The sequence below is a fragment of the Callorhinus ursinus genome, unplaced genomic scaffold (assembly GCF_003265705.2).
Source record: "Callorhinus ursinus isolate GAN/ISIS: 27379988/994484 unplaced genomic scaffold, GSC_fseal_2.0 scaffold115, whole genome shotgun sequence".
NCBI classification, from domain to species: Eukaryota; Metazoa; Chordata; class Mammalia; order Carnivora; family Otariidae; genus Callorhinus; species Callorhinus ursinus.
Genome location: NW_027397177.1, coordinates 479,155 through 495,359, shown reverse-complemented (window position 1 = coordinate 495,359; position 16,205 = coordinate 479,155). Strand labels below are relative to the sequence as shown.

Below are 16,205 nucleotides of genomic sequence, written 5' to 3'. Positions count from 1 at the left end.
GCATTCTGGGGTAGCCCTTCAGCTCTCCATCAGGAGTGATGGGGAGCACCAAAGCCTGCCCACCGAGAGGCAAAAGAGGATTCGGCTCCATGCCAGTCCTCCTGGCTGTCCTTGCCAGCCTTCCCCTGCCTTTGAGATCACATCCACCCTCCCTGGCAGGATTCCTGGGGCCCTCACCTCCTCCTCCCAGCCCCGTGCAAGGGCATATGGAGAGCCGGGAGACCAAGCTCCCTCCTCTCACCTCTGGCTCCATCTGCTGGGCTCCCTGAGGGTGGACAAAGCATCTACACCAGGCCACACACCACTCCACCACAGGTCCTAGTCCTAAGCCCTTCCTCAGTGACGAGGACCTAGGCCCAAGGCCAGCTCCCTCCTCAACAGGGCTCTGCCACCCATCTTCCCATTGCAAACTGGGGCTGCAGCCAGGCCATGCACATGGCCATAGCACAGGCCAACCTCGGACAGCCCGAGGGAGCACATCCTTACTGAGTGATCTTGTCTTGTACCCACTGGTCTGTTAGTCCAACGATGGCCCACCTGGAAGAGAAAAGAGCAACAAAGCTCATAGGAGCGTCCGGCCCAGGCCCACCATCGGACAGGCAGTCTCTCCTCTGCAGGGTAAAAAGGTCACGGGGCCAACTCTGGGTTCCCAGCACAGTGTCACTGCCGTGGGAGCTTGCGGGACCCAGAAGGGAGATCTCCCAGGGCCGGGACGGCAGGCCTGACGCTGTCTGTCCTAGCTGACCCCACCACTCTCCACCCTCATCCTGCTGGAGTGGGACTATAGCAGACACCATATTCAGGCGCTGGTGGGTCCTGGCATGTCATTCTACCTCCGAGCCCCTCGTGCCACCTGCCCCCTCTGCAATGTGCCCTGCAGCACAGCAGACCCTCATCACGCCCATGTCTCCCTGTCTTGAAATGATGGGACACAGAGTAACAGCATTTAGGCCTTCTAAGAGTCTTCCAAGCTCCTGTCTCTTAGCTCATCTTTTGTGCACGAGATGATAATGGAGACCCAGGTTGACTTGACCTGGGTCACGGCCAGCCCATGGCAGGAGGGACCAGGACCTCAGGTGTGTACCCTAGGTCAGTCCCCAGGCCGCGTCCTTCAAGACCCTCCTCTGGGGCCAGAGCCGAGAATAGACAGAGATGCTGGGTGCAAGTGAGGCAGGGGAGGCCCTGCAAGCTTCGCCTGTGGGCAGGGTGCCTGAGCACCATATCTCTCAGTACACTGAGCCCCTCCTCAGAGGGTCCTCTTCAAAAAATGCCACCCTGCTATATCTTCCTCGACCCACCCTTCCTCCTTCCAACCTTTCCACGCATACATTTTGTATTAGGTTATTTTGCATTTGTCCTTGTGCTTTTTCTGGAGTTTTCTGGAGACATTTCACAGGGGCATATTCTGACATCAATGTTAAACTGGGGGTGCTTGTCATGAGTGGGCTGTTGTGAGTGGGCACCTGAGCATACAGCAGGTGTTCACCAAAGGCTCCCCAATGCCGACATGGCAGTAACATGCTGTGGCTACAGGACACAGTACAGGGCTCCCACCTGACCTTACTGCAAGATCTCTTGATGCACAAGCTGGCCCCTGTGCCAGGGTATGGGATTGTCAGTCCACACCCTGGAGGAGGACCTGAGGCAAAGAGAGCTGAGCCAGGTGTCCGAGGATGACAAGTGGGTCCACAGCTGGGCACCGGCTCAGGGTGAGGACAGAGCACCCCTGGGCTTAGGTGTGGCCAGTGCCTCGGTCCTGCCCCAGCCCCGGGCTGTCCTAAGACCCTGATTCAGCAAAGACCATTACAATTCCCACCGTGGGCTCAGGGCCGGGAGATTTCTCCTTATCTCCTGGAGGAGAAAACCAGGATGGGAGCAGAGCGCTGAGGGGGTGGAGCAGGCCAGATCGCGACTTTCTTTGCTCAGACTCTGGCTTTAGTTTCTAAACCAACCTAGGTTGTGTTGAGCACTTGTGTTTACAGCCCATGTAGCAAACTCAGAGGTGGGCTAATGGGTATTCCTGTACCAGATTTCACCGCACGTCAGGGGTGCAAAGATGCCTAGCAAAGGCTGTCTTGTTCATATCTCATGCTCCTTCTGTTACCCAAATTTACCAGGCAGCAAAGCTGAGTGGTAGGGTGGGAAGGGCAGAGCTGTAGTCCAGCCCCACCCTCGACCCTCTGCACCCAACAGTGCTCCCTCCCATTTCCCCCAGGAGTTCGTATGCAGCCAAGAGTCTCATAGAAAGAAAACCAGGGCTATGCAAATTCCTGGAAATGGGCTGTATCCAATATTCCTGGTGGGAACCGCACAGTGATGTCTTCCTCCAGAGCCTGTTCTGTGGGAAGACAGAGCTACTTGGAGAAGGAAGCTCCACACAGCACTGGTCTTGATGGGGCCTACATACCACAGCATATCATTCAAGTCCTTGGACATCATCCATGCCAAGTCGAACATCACCATGGCTGACTGCAAGAAAGAAAGAAGCCTGAGGTCCAAGGCAGCTGTGCTCATGGCGGGGAGGTTGGCGGGGGGAGGGCTGGGCTGCACAGCTGGGCCAGACCTGAGCTGTCTAGGATCCCAGCCAAGCCCCTTCAGACTGAAGGTCTTCCCAGATAGGGAAGGAAGCATGGGTGGATAGGGAAGGCCAAACTGAGGGAAGAAGACAGAGTAACTCAAGTGACTTGCACGGTCTCCTCTGCTAACTAGTCATTCCTGTGTGTACACTTCATCATGCAAGGGAGACCATCTGGGTATAGCACTGTGCTAGAGCCTCTAGACATCTCACCAGGTGCCTCGGTGATACCTGGGGAGGCACTGAAGCCAGGAGGTTGGGGGCCTATGTCCACATGCTCTTCCCAGCTGGCTGGTGGCCTTATACACACACACACTCCCAGGAAGGCTGGGTGAGGCAGGGCCTTGGTTCCCATTACCTGGACGTTAAAGAGGGAGGATGCCTCAGGACCTCTGTGAGGAAGATCTTTCTAACAGGCCTGTCTGCAGACAGAAGCATCTAGCTCCCTGTGAGCAGAGTCTGGGTTTTGGTAGGAGACAACAATGGGGATCAGTGCCCGGCCAGAAGACTCTAAAGTCCCATTAGCTGTGTGACACTGGGCTGCCCACCAGAGAGGATTTCCAAGGGAATGGTCCACAAATTTGGTGGGAACCAGGCATCTGCCTCCCCACCCGCCTCACCCACTGCTTAGAATTTTCCACGTCCTGGGGCAGAGCAGAGAGGGCAAAAGACGATCCTTCAAAGGATGATGGGACCTTGACAGTAAAAGGGATACTGGAAATATGGTGTTCAGAGTTCAAGGTCCCAGGGCCAAATGCTAGTACTAAACACATGATATTTTACTGGAAACTTATTTTCTAGGGCTCCTTAAAGCCCTGAGCTCTGCTCAACACTACCAGAGTCAACACCTATGTTTCCCACATGAAATTCTGTTCCATAACACACAGTGATGGGCCTCTGTAATTCTAGAGCTTATCTTCTTGCACAGGGACTGAAATAGACTGTTTTGTATTTTTGATGATGAACAAATAGCTACTGTCCTATGGGCACCTATTGGGTGTGCAGGACCAGCCTAAGAACTGCCTCAGAAATGAGGGTAGTTCTCTTCCTTTTATGGAGGAGAAGCTTAAGTCTCAGAGAGGCTGCCCCATCTGCCCTAGGTCACACAGTGGAAGTTGTGGGGCGCAGATTCAAACCAGGCTTTCGTAGTTCTAAAACCTATGCTCATTCCTCCTCGTGTTTTAGGACACTGACCCCTAGAATCAGAACTCTATGGTGAAGTACACCTATCCATACGTACCGACGTCCCATGATATTCATACTGTTCATAGTCAAAGAGGATGTCTCTTCTGTAACGACATAAAAGGCAGGTCCTCAACAGGAAGCAGTGCAAGGAAGACCAACATTTGGAAAATGCTAAAACTTGACAGTACTCAGAGAGAGACAGATTAAGTCATCCACTTAAAGACCCTTTCACAGAGTGTACGTGTACAGGGCAGGGAAGGGAGTAATGTTGACATAAAAGGCTTGTGGCAATAAAAGACATAAAACGGCATAGAATAGTCCCAGAATCCCACTTCTAAGAAATTATCCTAAGACAACAGTTCAAAGGGACAAGAAAGAAAGCACTGTGTGTACAAGGTTGTTCATTGCAGCTCTACTTGTCGTGGCAAAATACTGGAAGTAACCTCTAGTTCAAAAAAGAAAGGGACTGGCCAAGTAAGCACAGTGCAGATTATTTGGAACTATCAAAAATGGTTATATTAAGTGAAAAAATGCAAAATTAGGTGCCTATTACGATCATATAAAATATCTACAAGCATGGGTACCCCAGGAAGATTGATCCAAAGTCAGAATCTCTTCCGATCAGTGAATATGGATTATATTCATTTTTCTTTTCTTATACTTCCCAAAATAGTATTTCATTGTCCTTCCATGAGGGGGTGGCTGAGCACAACACCCTCAGCTGGAACAGCGGAGACCTTCAAGGACGGGACCCAGCAAGGAATTCTCAGCTCAACAGCACTGTTGCACAGTCACCTCAAGCTACACTAACCTTTCCAGTTGTTTTTTTTTTTTAAAGATTTTATTTATTCGGGGTGCCTGGGTGGCTCAGTTGTTAAGTGTCTGCCTTCGGCTCAGGTCACGATCCCAGGGTCCTGGGATCGAGCCCTGCATTAGGCTCTGCTCAGCAGGAAGACTGCTTCTCCCTCTCCCACTCCCCCTGCTTGTGTTCCCTCTCTTGCTGTGTCTCTCTCTGTCAAATAAATAAATAAATTCTTAAAAAAAAAAACCAAAGATTTTATTTATTCAAGAGAGAGAGACAGAGATAGTGAGAGAGAGCACAGGCAGGGGGAAGAGGGAGAAGCAGGCTTCCTGCTGAGCAGGGAGCCCGATGCGGGGCTCGATCCCAGGACCCAGAGATCATGACCTGAGCCGAAGGCAGACACCCAACGACTGAGGCACCCAGGAGCCCATTTTCTTTTTTTTTAAGCATTTCACTTTTTTTTTTTTAAGATTTTATTTATTCATTTGAGAAAGAGTGAGCAGGAGGGAGAAGGAGAGAGAATCTGAAGCAGACTCCTACCAAGCACAGAGCCAGGTGCAGGGCTTGATCCATGACTGTGAGATCATGACCTGAGCTAAAACCAAGAGTTGGATGCTCAACCAACTGAGCCACCCATGCGCCCCTAGAGCACTTTACTTTTTAAATTTGCAATATGGAAAGGAATTATGAATAATTCGCTTTCCTTTTCACACACTTTTTTCTATGAAAACCTTTACACAATTAGCATCTATCTCATTTATAAAGAACTTACAAATAAAAGTACATCCGGAAAACTACAAAAATAAAAGACAAGGGGCTCTCACCCCTAACAGCATATATTTGGGTGACCTCTGGGCCTAGTCCTGCCACTCGTGAGACCACAGGGTGATACAGAGGGGACCCAGAGCTCTTCTCCAATGCAGGGGCCACATGCTCATTCCTGGAGCCACCGACCCTGAAGTTTCTAAACTAAATGAATTCTCCTCAAATGGGGAAAAAAAAAATGTATCCGGGCCCCATGGAAAACACAGGTACCCTACAGGGATTACGGGCTCTGTGGTACAGGGTATTGCTTGAAGTGCATACTCACCTCCGGGCCTCCCACTCTCTTCGCTGCCTCCTCTTCATGGTTTGTGCCACTATCTCCTGAGGTGAGGACAAAGAGAACAAAGGGCTGAACAAAGAAGCCAGGAATGTATCCCTGTGGCCCAAGAAGGTTCTAATGAGGCAGAAACCACTGGGCACAGAACCCCCGAGGGAAAACATGGGTCATTCATTCCCATGTCCTGAGCTCAGGCTGGTCCTGGAGGAGGGAGGAACTGAGGTGGGGAACAGCCAGGACCCCTCTGGCACTGAGAACACCGGACTGTGGATGGGCGCAGATGCTTCCCCAGCGCCTGCTCCGGCTACACTATCCATGCACTCCACCTGTCCAGGCCAGCCTTCCACTGCCCCTACCACTGTGTGAGCCAGGATAAGCGCATCGTCACTTCGTACTGGCTTCCCCACCAGATTAATAAACGCGAATATTTCCTATGTCCCTCCGCGTGCCAGCCACTATTGTAGTTTTATAGGCACGATCCCTTTAGTTCTCACAGGAAAGGCACAAGGTGGTATGGCGGGTTTACAAATCTAGGGTGCCGAGACTTCTGCTTCCAGAAAGATGGAAATTTTCCATCTAATTTTCCCTATATGTCCACTAAATTTATCTGAAAATCCTGTCGATATATATAAAGCAAACAAAATGAGACTCTGGAAGGTGGAGAGGAAGGCCAACCAGCTGGGGATCCTAGGACCTGAGGACTGACATGCAGATGAGTTCCCTGGGTTTTCGTTTTGGCTTATATATCCCAGACTTGAAGCTGAAGAAGCTGGCAACCTGGAAACATCAACAAGCACAGAAGAAAAAAATCCCCAACAAAAGCCAAGGACCCAGAGAAGCAGCCTTGAAAGACAGAAAACTTTTAGACAATAACTGGTCTACTCTAGCCACCACCACCAAAACCAGTGCGGCCCTGCCCCTACCCACCCAGCAAAGACCAAGTGGGAGCCCAGACTCCCACCCTGGTGAACACCTCCCAGCTATAATGTAACACCTCCACCTTTCACTTGCAACACCTCCCAACATGCTCACTGGGGTGGTATCAGAGGCAGCCAAGTAGTGAGCCTGGACCTTCCTTGCCCAGCGGTAACAAAGAGCCACTCCTCTCACTGGCTAACGGAGGTCAAGTAGAGGACCTTGAACTTCTGCCTCCACCTGGCTATAAAGGCACCATGCTGCCCGCCCATCCTTTGCCAGAGTGATGTCAGAGAAAGCAGATAAAACAGAAGGCTTATATAAGACCCAGAATCTCAAAACATAATATAAAAATGTTCAGGTTTCATGTGAAAAGCACTCATCATACCACAGGAACCAGGAAGATCTCAAATGAACACAAAAAAAGGAAACCCATAAATGCCAACACCAAGATAACAAAGATGTTAGAATTATCTGACAAAGATTTTAAAGCAGCCACCACAAAAATGCCTCAATGGGCAATTAGAAACAGCTGAAACACATGAAGAAAAAAAGGAAGCTTTTGCAAATAAGTAGAAAAATAGAGAAGAAACAAAGAGAAATTTACAACTGTAAAGTACAATAACTGACATAGAAACTCAGTGGTTGGGCTCAAGAGCAGAATGGAGGAACGGAGGAAAGAACCAGCAGAGACAATGACAGAAATTATCCCAGTCTGATCAAGAGAGGGAAAACAGACTGGAAAAATGTACAGAACCTCAGTAACATGTGAGCCTACAACAGAAGACCTACCCTTCATGGCATTGGTGTCCTGGAAGAAGCTGAGAAAGAGGACTGGCTGAAAACACACTTGAAGAAATAATGGCTGAAATGAAGAAATATGGCTCAAAATTTGGCAAGGGAGAGAAACCTACAGATTCAAGAAGCTGACTGAATCCCAATAGGTTAAGCCCAAAGAAATCCACGCCAAGACACATCGTAATTAAACTTCTGACCATTAGAGCCCCAAATTTTTTTTATTTATTTTTTTAAAGATTCTATTTATTTGACAGAGAGAGCACAAGCAGAGGGAGAGGGAGAAGCAGGCTCCCCGCTGAGCAAGGAGCCCAATGTGGGACTCGATCCCAGGACCCTGGGATCGTGACCCGGGCCGAAGGCAGCCGCTTAACCAACTGAGCCACCCAGGCGTCCCCCCAATTTTTTTTAAATCTCAAAAAAGAGCAAAAGAAAAATGACATCTTACCCACGGGATAAAACAATCTGAATGGCAGCAGACTTCTCACTAGAAACCACAGAGGCCAGAAGGAGTGTAACATTTTCAAGTGCAGACAAAAAAGAACTGTTAACTCTGAATCCCACACAGAGGGAAAATATCTTGCAGGAAAGAAGAGAAAAATCAAGAAATTCTCAGAAAAAGGAAAACCAAGTGAATTTACTGCCAGCAGACTGCCTCAAAAAAAAAGAAAAAAAAATGGTTAAACTAAAGGCATTTCTAAAAACAGAAAGAATATGACAAAAGAAAAAACCCTGGAACATCAGGATGGAAGAAAGAACATACTGAGTAGAAACTGGGTAAATATAATAGGCTTCCCTTAACCTCTTGAGTTTTATAATCATGTTCTGTTGTTGAAGCAAAATTTATCCCACTGTATGGTGTGAATCTAAATGTACACAGTCTATTTTTAAGAAACTTACATTATAAATAGAGGAGAGTAAGGGAGGTAAAGGAAGCTAAGATTTCTATATGTATAGTCTGTTTTCTCTAAATCTCTTTTGAGTGTGCACCCGTATCAATAAACATACTTCTGAGAATATATCTTGGATACAAGTGTATTTACAAATCATGCAGATTTAATTACATTTGAAGTATTCTCCAAAGTGTTAACTTTTGGGCGCCTGCGTGGCTCAGTCGGTTAAGCGTCTGCCTTCAGCTAAGGTCATCATCTCAGGGCCCTGGGATCGAGTCCCACATCGGGCTCCTGCTCAGCGGGGAGTCTGCTTCTCCCTCTCACTCTCCCTTTGTGCTCTCCCTCTCTCTCAAATAAATAAATAAAATCTTTAAAAAAAAAAGTGTTAACTTTTATTAAAATCAGGCATGTAGGCCTAAACTTGGATGACAGCAAATGCAAAGTTAGAGGAGCAAGTAAAAGTATTCCATGAACAAGTGATAAATACCAGAAAACTGGACTGGCCTCCAATGTCATTCAAAACAAAACAGAAAAAAAGATATGGGGTCCTGGTCTAGGTTAAAAGACAATTAAGAGAGCGCCTGGGTGGCTCAGTTGGTTAAGCGACTGCCTTTGGCTCAGGTCATGATCCTGGAGTCCTGGGATCGAGTCCCGCATCGGGCTCCCTGCTCAGCAGGGAGTCTGCTTCTCCCTCTGACCCTCTTCCCTCTCGTGCTCTCTATCTCTCATTCTCTCTCTCTCAAATAAATAAATAAAATCTTAAAAAAAAATAAAAGAAAAGACAATTAAGAGAAGAGCTAAATGCAAATGTGCCAACCATATACACAAAAACAACTACAAAATCTATTTTGGGGACAATTAAAGAAATTGAAATAGGGGTTGACTAGATGACATTACTAATTTCTTATGTATGATAATGGTGCTGTGTTTATAGAGGAGAATGTTCTTAGGAGATGCATATGGAAGAATTTGTCAGGAAGCATCATGGTGTCTGCAACTTATTCTCAAATGAACTAGCAAAAAATATATATATATATATAGAAAGGTAAATTGGCAAAAGTGTGGAAAATGTGAAAAATTGATGAATCCAGATGAAGGGTATATGGGTATTCACTGTACTATCTTTTTAAGTGTTGTATACATTAGAAAAATATCAGAATAAAAACTCTGGAAAACAGCATTTTTCCTCCTATGACCCAGCAATTGCACTACTAGGTATTTATCCAAAGGATTCAAATATAGTGATTCAAAGGGGCATCTGCATCCCCATGTTTATAGCAGCAATGTCCACAATAGCCAAAATATGCAAAGACCCCAGACGTCCATCAACAGATAAATGTATAAAGGAGATGTGGGATATATGTATATATAAGTGTATATATATATATATATATATATATATATATATATATATATATACATACACACACACACACACACACACACACACACTGGAATTATTACTCAACCATCAAAAAGAATGAAATTTTGCCACTTTGCAATGATGTGGATGGAACTAGAGGGTATTATGCTAAGCAAAATAAGTCAGTCAAAGACAAATACCATACAATTTCACTCATATGTGGAATTTAAGATATAAAACAGATGAACATAGGGGAAGGGAAGGAAAAATAAAATAAGATGAAAATAGAGAGGGAGACAAACCATAAGAGATGCTGATCCCTAGGAAACAAACTGAGGGTTGCTGGAGGGGAGGTGGATGGGGGGATGGGGTAACTGGGTGATGGGCATTAAGGAGGGCGCTTGAAGCAATGAGCACTGGGGGTTATATGCAAATGATGAATCACTAAATTCTACCCCTAAAACTAATAATACAGTATATGTTAACTAAGTTGAATTTAAATAAAGAATTAAAAAAACACTAAAATTATAAAACTTCTAAAAGAAAAAAAATGCCGGTGGGAAATTATGTATATTATATGAGTATTATAGAAAGCACTCACAAACTCAGATTCCAAATAGATGCACTAAAAATGTTAATGGAAGCTCTGACATGTTCTGACATCTCATCATGAACCATCGACATTCTCTTTACTGCCAAACCCGCTGGTCAATTCTCGCTTGCCTGTTCCCTCCACAGAGCCCTTGCATCTGTGGACACTCCACACTGGATGCAGAGAAGATCCTAAGGATCTTCCTGGCTCCTCCCTTCCTCATTCAGGTCAAGTGTCCACGGCCACATTCATAAAAGCAGCCCATTCCCTCTCTAGCCCCTTACCTTGCTTTAGTTTTCCTCATTCGACACAGCTCTCCACCTGAAACCCTCCTTGAACTCTGCTCATTTACACATTCCATTATGTCTGACCCACTGGAAAGGAAGCTTTGTGAAGGCAGGACTTTGTTCTCCCCTGGGGACCCTAGACCTAATCGATACCCGGCACGTATTAGGTGCTGAAATATACTTATTAGTCTGGATGGAGATTTCCAAGACCCTAATCTGCAGAATGTGAATGTTCCCAGGGAAAATCCCACCAGATATTGATATTTGGGGCCCGATGGAAAGCAACTCATTAACAGATAAAAGAATGCTATAAAAAAAAAGAGCATCAGATAACAAAAAAAGAGCTCTTAGAAATCAAAGATTAGAAGATGAAGACCAGAAGTTGGCTAGACAGTGGAGCAGATAAAGAGCTGGACAAGAGGAAAGAGAATCTAAGAATGTGCATGAAGTTCTTGATCAGACCACCCAGAACTCTAGAGAAGGGACTGGTCAAAGGCAGGGAAGGCAAGGAGAAAACATTCCTACCTTTGTAGGACATGCCCCCTAGATGGGCAGAATGTCCTGAATGTCCCCAAAATGGCTCAAAAGAGCTCTGCTAACGCACCTTATTGGAAAACGTCAGGCCAAGGATGAAGGGAAGACCCCAAAACATTTCAGAGGCAAATTTCAGCACGCACACCAAGGATTGGGAGCCAAAGGGCATCAGCTTCATCTACAACACTGAACACTAGAATAAAACATGGGCCTCCTGTTAAAGGAAGAACCACCTGCCACCTTTAATTTTCCATGTAGCAGAAGCCACTGCATTGGGTAGGCCACTTCCTGTTGGCCAGGCCCCAGATTGGGCAAGCACCTCAGACCCAAAACTCACGAGGCTGAAACCACTCTTATCTTTGCACACAAGATGCTCCCCCTGGAATGACCACTGGGGACTGAGCCTGGCTGAGAGCCACAGACCCATGTTGTTCCTCCATTGTGACTGCAGACAGCGAGTCTTGAGAAAGTGGGGAAGGGAGCTGATGCTTATGCTATTTATTGTTTCTCTGTATCACTCTTTTTTAAGACTTTATTTTTATTTATTTTAGAGAGAGAGCAGGGGGAAGAGCAGAGTGGGAAGGAGAGGGAGAGAGAATCTTGAGCAGACTCTGCGCTGAGTGTGGAGCCCGACGCAGGGGGGGTCCTGAGATCATAACCTGAGCCAAAACCAAGAGTAGGACGCTTAACCGACTAAGCCACCCAGCCACCCCTCTGTATCACTTTTTAAAAATGTATGCTCTCTAAGCGAAGAGCTGAGCCATCCTAAGTTTCATCTCCTCTGACAAAACTCTACAGTACAGAGAAGGATGTCAAAGTTCAAAGAAGTTCAGTTATCTGCCTGAGGCCACACAGCCAGGGGATAGCAGAGCCCAGGGTCAACACCCCATGCCTACTAACCGTGGGCCCCGCAGGCCCAGTCTGAGCTCTGACCTCTGGGAACGACAAATCCCTCAAGAGTGTGGGGAAGCCCAAACCCACCTCTTCCAACCGTGTGCGCTTCTCAGAAGGCTCTGACCCATTGTCACTCTCACTTCCTGAATGCTCTTCATCTTCTTCATCTCTGAAGATATCATCATAGGCAGGAACTTCAAGGTCATCATCTTGTTTAATGAGTAGTTTGATCTAAGATTAAAACAAAAAGCAATCAAGACTCTCCTCTCTCGTTGACAGAAAATTTTCCACCACATGTTTTTCTCTTGCAGAATCTTATTTCCCAATGAGCTGACTCATTCAGTTTTCTGTACAAAGAGTCTCCTGTTCGAGAGAAGAATTTCAGACTTCTCAAGCATTTTCTTGTTTTTATTTCCACTCACTGAGGCACTGGAGTTGTACCACATGATATGCAAAAATTCCAAAAATTTAAAAACTATCCATAGTCACTTAAGTCTGAGAAAAAAGCTCCCTCTTATGCCACACACCAAAGAAACAAAATGAATATCCCGCAACTTGGACTCTGAAAGAAGACATGAAGATGTGTGATACCGAAGTGAATAATACTGCTTGTCTCTAAAAGCAGTTCCAAGCTGATTTCGCTTAGAGAGAGAACTTCAGGGCCAACAGTTTGATAACATGGTGGGAGGGTTGTGGGGGGGGTCAACTCAGAGAATGGTTAGGTGGCTGCCCTGTGCCAGGCTCCATGCTTGCTGCTGGAGTTCAATAAGGAAGTACAGCATGGCCATTTTAGGCTAACAGTGGCCTCTTACACTATCGTCTTCTGGTCCTCACACCACCCTTCGGATGGGCAGGGAGAGTGCTAGCCCCACTCATAGGGCTAATGCCTCTAGATCCTTTTATTCAATGATGCCAGCTGGGCCTGAGCTCTGAGGGCAGGCTCAGTGCAGGGTTCTGGTCCCTACACTTCCCAGGTTAAGTGAATTCCAAAATGTATTCAGAGCGCCTCCAAGACTTAGGCACCATGTTTCTCACCAGAGATAAGCAAGACCAGGTTCTTGCCCTCAGGCTGTTCCAACTCCCGTAGCGGAGGTGGATACATGCCTTGCTTAGAATCAGGTGTGGTGTTGTCCGTGGCATAAGAGGTACAAAAAGATTGACGGGAGAACTCAGGGAAGACATGGGCCCCAAAGGCTGAGTTACCTGGGCATCATTGTATACATTCACGACATTGACTGGCCTGTGGGTGTCACACACAAAAAATATGGCATCTTCATCAGGCTGAAGGATATCCAATAGGTCTACGTTAGCTCCGCAGTTTATGAGGATAAAATAACGGAACTGGAAAAAAGAGAGAGACATTGTGAAGTAAGTGCCCTGAGGAGGTCCTTCACTTCAGGATACTAGGCCTGAGTCCTTCTGCTGAGACACATCAAGCCCCTGACACCAGGCATGGCCCCGACAGTGAGAGGCTCCAAAAATGGCAAGCGCTGGCCTGTGTTAGTGCTTATACTCCACAGGCTCTTTCCTTTCCATGATGACACCATGAGATAGGCCCATGGCTGGCCCTGTGTCTGTCTCTGCACGTGGAGGCTCAGCATGACTCAGTCTCATGCAAAGGGCCAAGAAGCTGATGAGCAGCAGACCAAGACTTCAAATGCATAATAGAGCCTCTTCAGATCTCAGTCCCCTGCAGGACTGTGCTGTCTCTCTGTACTAACAGCATTATACAGGTTTAAATTTGTAGCAAGTTGGGCGCCTGGGTGGCTCAGTTGGTTAAGCGACTGCCTTTGGCTCAGGTCATGATCTTGGAGTCCTGGGATCGAGTCCCACATCGGGCTCCCTGCTCAGCAGGGAGTCTGCTTCTCCCTCTGACCCTCTCCCCTCTCATGCTCTCTATCTCATTCTCTCTCTCAAATAAATAAATAAATAAAATCTTTAAAAAAAATTTAAAAATAAATAAATTTGTAGCAAGTCTTGGGCAGCCCGTACTTAACGGGAACAGAAAATTAAATTAAGTCTTATTATATCCTATCACTATAGAAAATCCCTTCCTTATAAATACCAAGTTGGCACTGGTATGCTCCTTCTGTGATGACAGGAGCTCCAGGCAAGGATTTATCTCTGCTATACAGTCCTAAATGTGGCCCCAGACCCCCCAAAACCCTCTTCCCTACTCCAGCCCTACCCTGTGGGATCTAAAATGTCCCATCTCTCAATATAGCTCCATGCAGAGGTACTAGAAGTCCTGGCCTCTACTGTTTAAATTGCAAAGGGAGAAGATATATTCCTGGATTAACATTTGGAAACTGGGATCCTTTTTCTTGGAGAGAGAATATGTAATAGCAGTGTAGTCTAACATAATTTTAACTAGGCCATATCAAAAACTGCTAAGCTCTAAGCACCTTACAATGAAGTGTCTGCAACACAAATTCAAAGTTAGAGGGTGTCCACATTCACTATCTTTATTTTGGTTGTCAATTTTGTCTCTACAACTTGAGGGTAAGTCACCCTGTATAGCTCATTTTTTCCCTCCATGCTGTCTAATATAGCTGATACTTTAATATACATGCAACCTATTGTGGACATAGAAAGAATACTAAGTATTAAGAAATTGCAACTGAATAAAATAAGACTAATTATTCTAAAATACTTCTCTCATACCTGTTCTTTATGCTCAAGAAATGCAGTTTCAAGTTCTTGCCACCCAGAAACTGGAACCAGGGTATACTGCACGTGATCGCACTGGAACAGGGCCTGAGAGAGATTAATTTCAAACCTATCAAATTTAGGAAATTTACAATTTACTTTGAAAGGCACTTAAAAAAAAAGATGGATTGAGAAACGAATGACATGTGATAAAGTAAGAATGGTAAAACGTTAATGGGAAAAACTAGGTTATGGGGATATGACTGTTCACTGTATCATTCTGTCAACTTTGCCTAATTTTTGAAAATTACCAAAGGAAAACATCGGCGGGGGGTAGGGGGGAGCTGATCTTATTTCTAGGTCTTCTGAGAAGTAGTTCCTGACCCAAGGGCCTGAACAAAGGTCATGTAAACCTTTGCATTATATTCAAAACAGAACCAATGATCTTCCTTAATAGACGAAGGAATCTGAATTTCCGGTATTACTTATGACACCACTGTGCCCTCAGTTGTCACAGACTCGTCTGTCTGAAACCCCACACTTGCGGAGAGCCACTCCATCCAGGTCTAAGGGTCTCCCCAATGCAACCATTTTTTTGGCCCAGGTTATTGCAAAAATACTAACTAGTATCCCTGCCTTTTGCCGAATACTTCTCTAACCCACCCAATGCTCCTGCCAGCGAGACGACCTCTCAGAGTGCCCCTCCCCAGCTTTCCTCTGCTCCAGCCACTAAGGTAGCCTGCGCTCTCACCATGGGGGGTGGGGAGAGGGGCGGTTCCCTTCTCGGCTCCTCACCTCCAGCCCCGACACCCAGCCCACTGCACCCAACTCCTCCTGGGGCCCCGCTTGCATCCTCACCTTTCGCCCCGGCCCTTCCCTTCCAAAGTACGCGAGGCTCACCTGAAGGATCTTGCAAGCGCACAGAGCGTCCACGTCCGAGGCCACGAAGAGAAGAACCCTCTGTCGGGAAAAGAGCGGGCCAGTTGAAGGCAGAGACCCGAACACTGGCCCCTGGTGCCCTCCCACGGCCGCTCCCTCTCATCCCTTCCCCCCGATAAGGCCACGAGGTCCAAGAAAAGAGGTCACCTGGCTCTGGACCACCTCGTAGAACTCCTTGCGGAAATCGGACACGAACATGGCCACGGCGGCCGGACCCCGAGAGCTATGGCAGAAATTCCAAGAGCTGCCGCGGCGGTCAACACTCCCGCCAAATCAGGACTCTTCCGATTGGCCCAGGATCCAACCAATCGCTACTTAGTTCCCCAGCTTTTCTCTCTTTCTGATTGGGTCACATTGGAGGCGGGCACTAGCACTCCGCCATTCTGGCTGGAAAAGTCAGGCCCGCTCCTTCAGGAGCGTCATCCACAGGCACGACGCAAACGCGGTCGCCCACTTCGATCCTGACTCCCATTTACCCACAAATCCGACACTTGGTGGACATCTTTAGTTTGGTAAGAGAAGCCTATTGCCTCCCGCTGGGAACGCCAGGAAAAAGAAACCTCGCCATAAATTAAATTCACTTATACATCGAAGTCGTCAGTTTACGATTTTCAAAAAGCTCTCGGCGTAGTTCGAAGGCGGATGTGTAGCTTACTTCCGCCAGTATCCTCGATGGCTGC

At 46.9% G+C, this 16,205-nt stretch overlaps 1 protein-coding gene across 2 annotated transcripts in view; it reads right to left on the bottom strand.

The window, feature by feature from the left end:
* CDC45 (cell division cycle 45) overlaps positions 1 to 16,172 on the bottom strand; it is a 34,632-nt gene extending 18,460 nt beyond the window's left edge. For both annotated transcript variants that reach the window (XM_025857986.2, XM_025857987.2), the window contains exons 1-9: positions 15,673 to 16,172; positions 15,487 to 15,546; positions 14,602 to 14,694; positions 13,141 to 13,278; positions 12,025 to 12,168; positions 5,653 to 5,708; positions 3,816 to 3,864; positions 2,408 to 2,469; positions 487 to 537 (exon numbers count right to left, since the gene is read on the bottom strand). In XM_025857986.2, the coding sequence (XP_025713771.1) occupies positions 487 to 537; positions 2,408 to 2,469; positions 3,816 to 3,864; positions 5,653 to 5,708; positions 12,025 to 12,168; positions 13,141 to 13,278; positions 14,602 to 14,694; positions 15,487 to 15,546; positions 15,673 to 15,723 (704 nt within the window). In that variant the 5' untranslated portion in view covers positions 15,724 to 16,172. The remainder of the gene's footprint in view (positions 1 to 486; positions 538 to 2,407; positions 2,470 to 3,815; positions 3,865 to 5,652; positions 5,709 to 12,024; positions 12,169 to 13,140; positions 13,279 to 14,601; positions 14,695 to 15,486; positions 15,547 to 15,672) is intronic.
* Between the last annotated feature and the right edge of the window lie 33 nt (positions 16,173 to 16,205).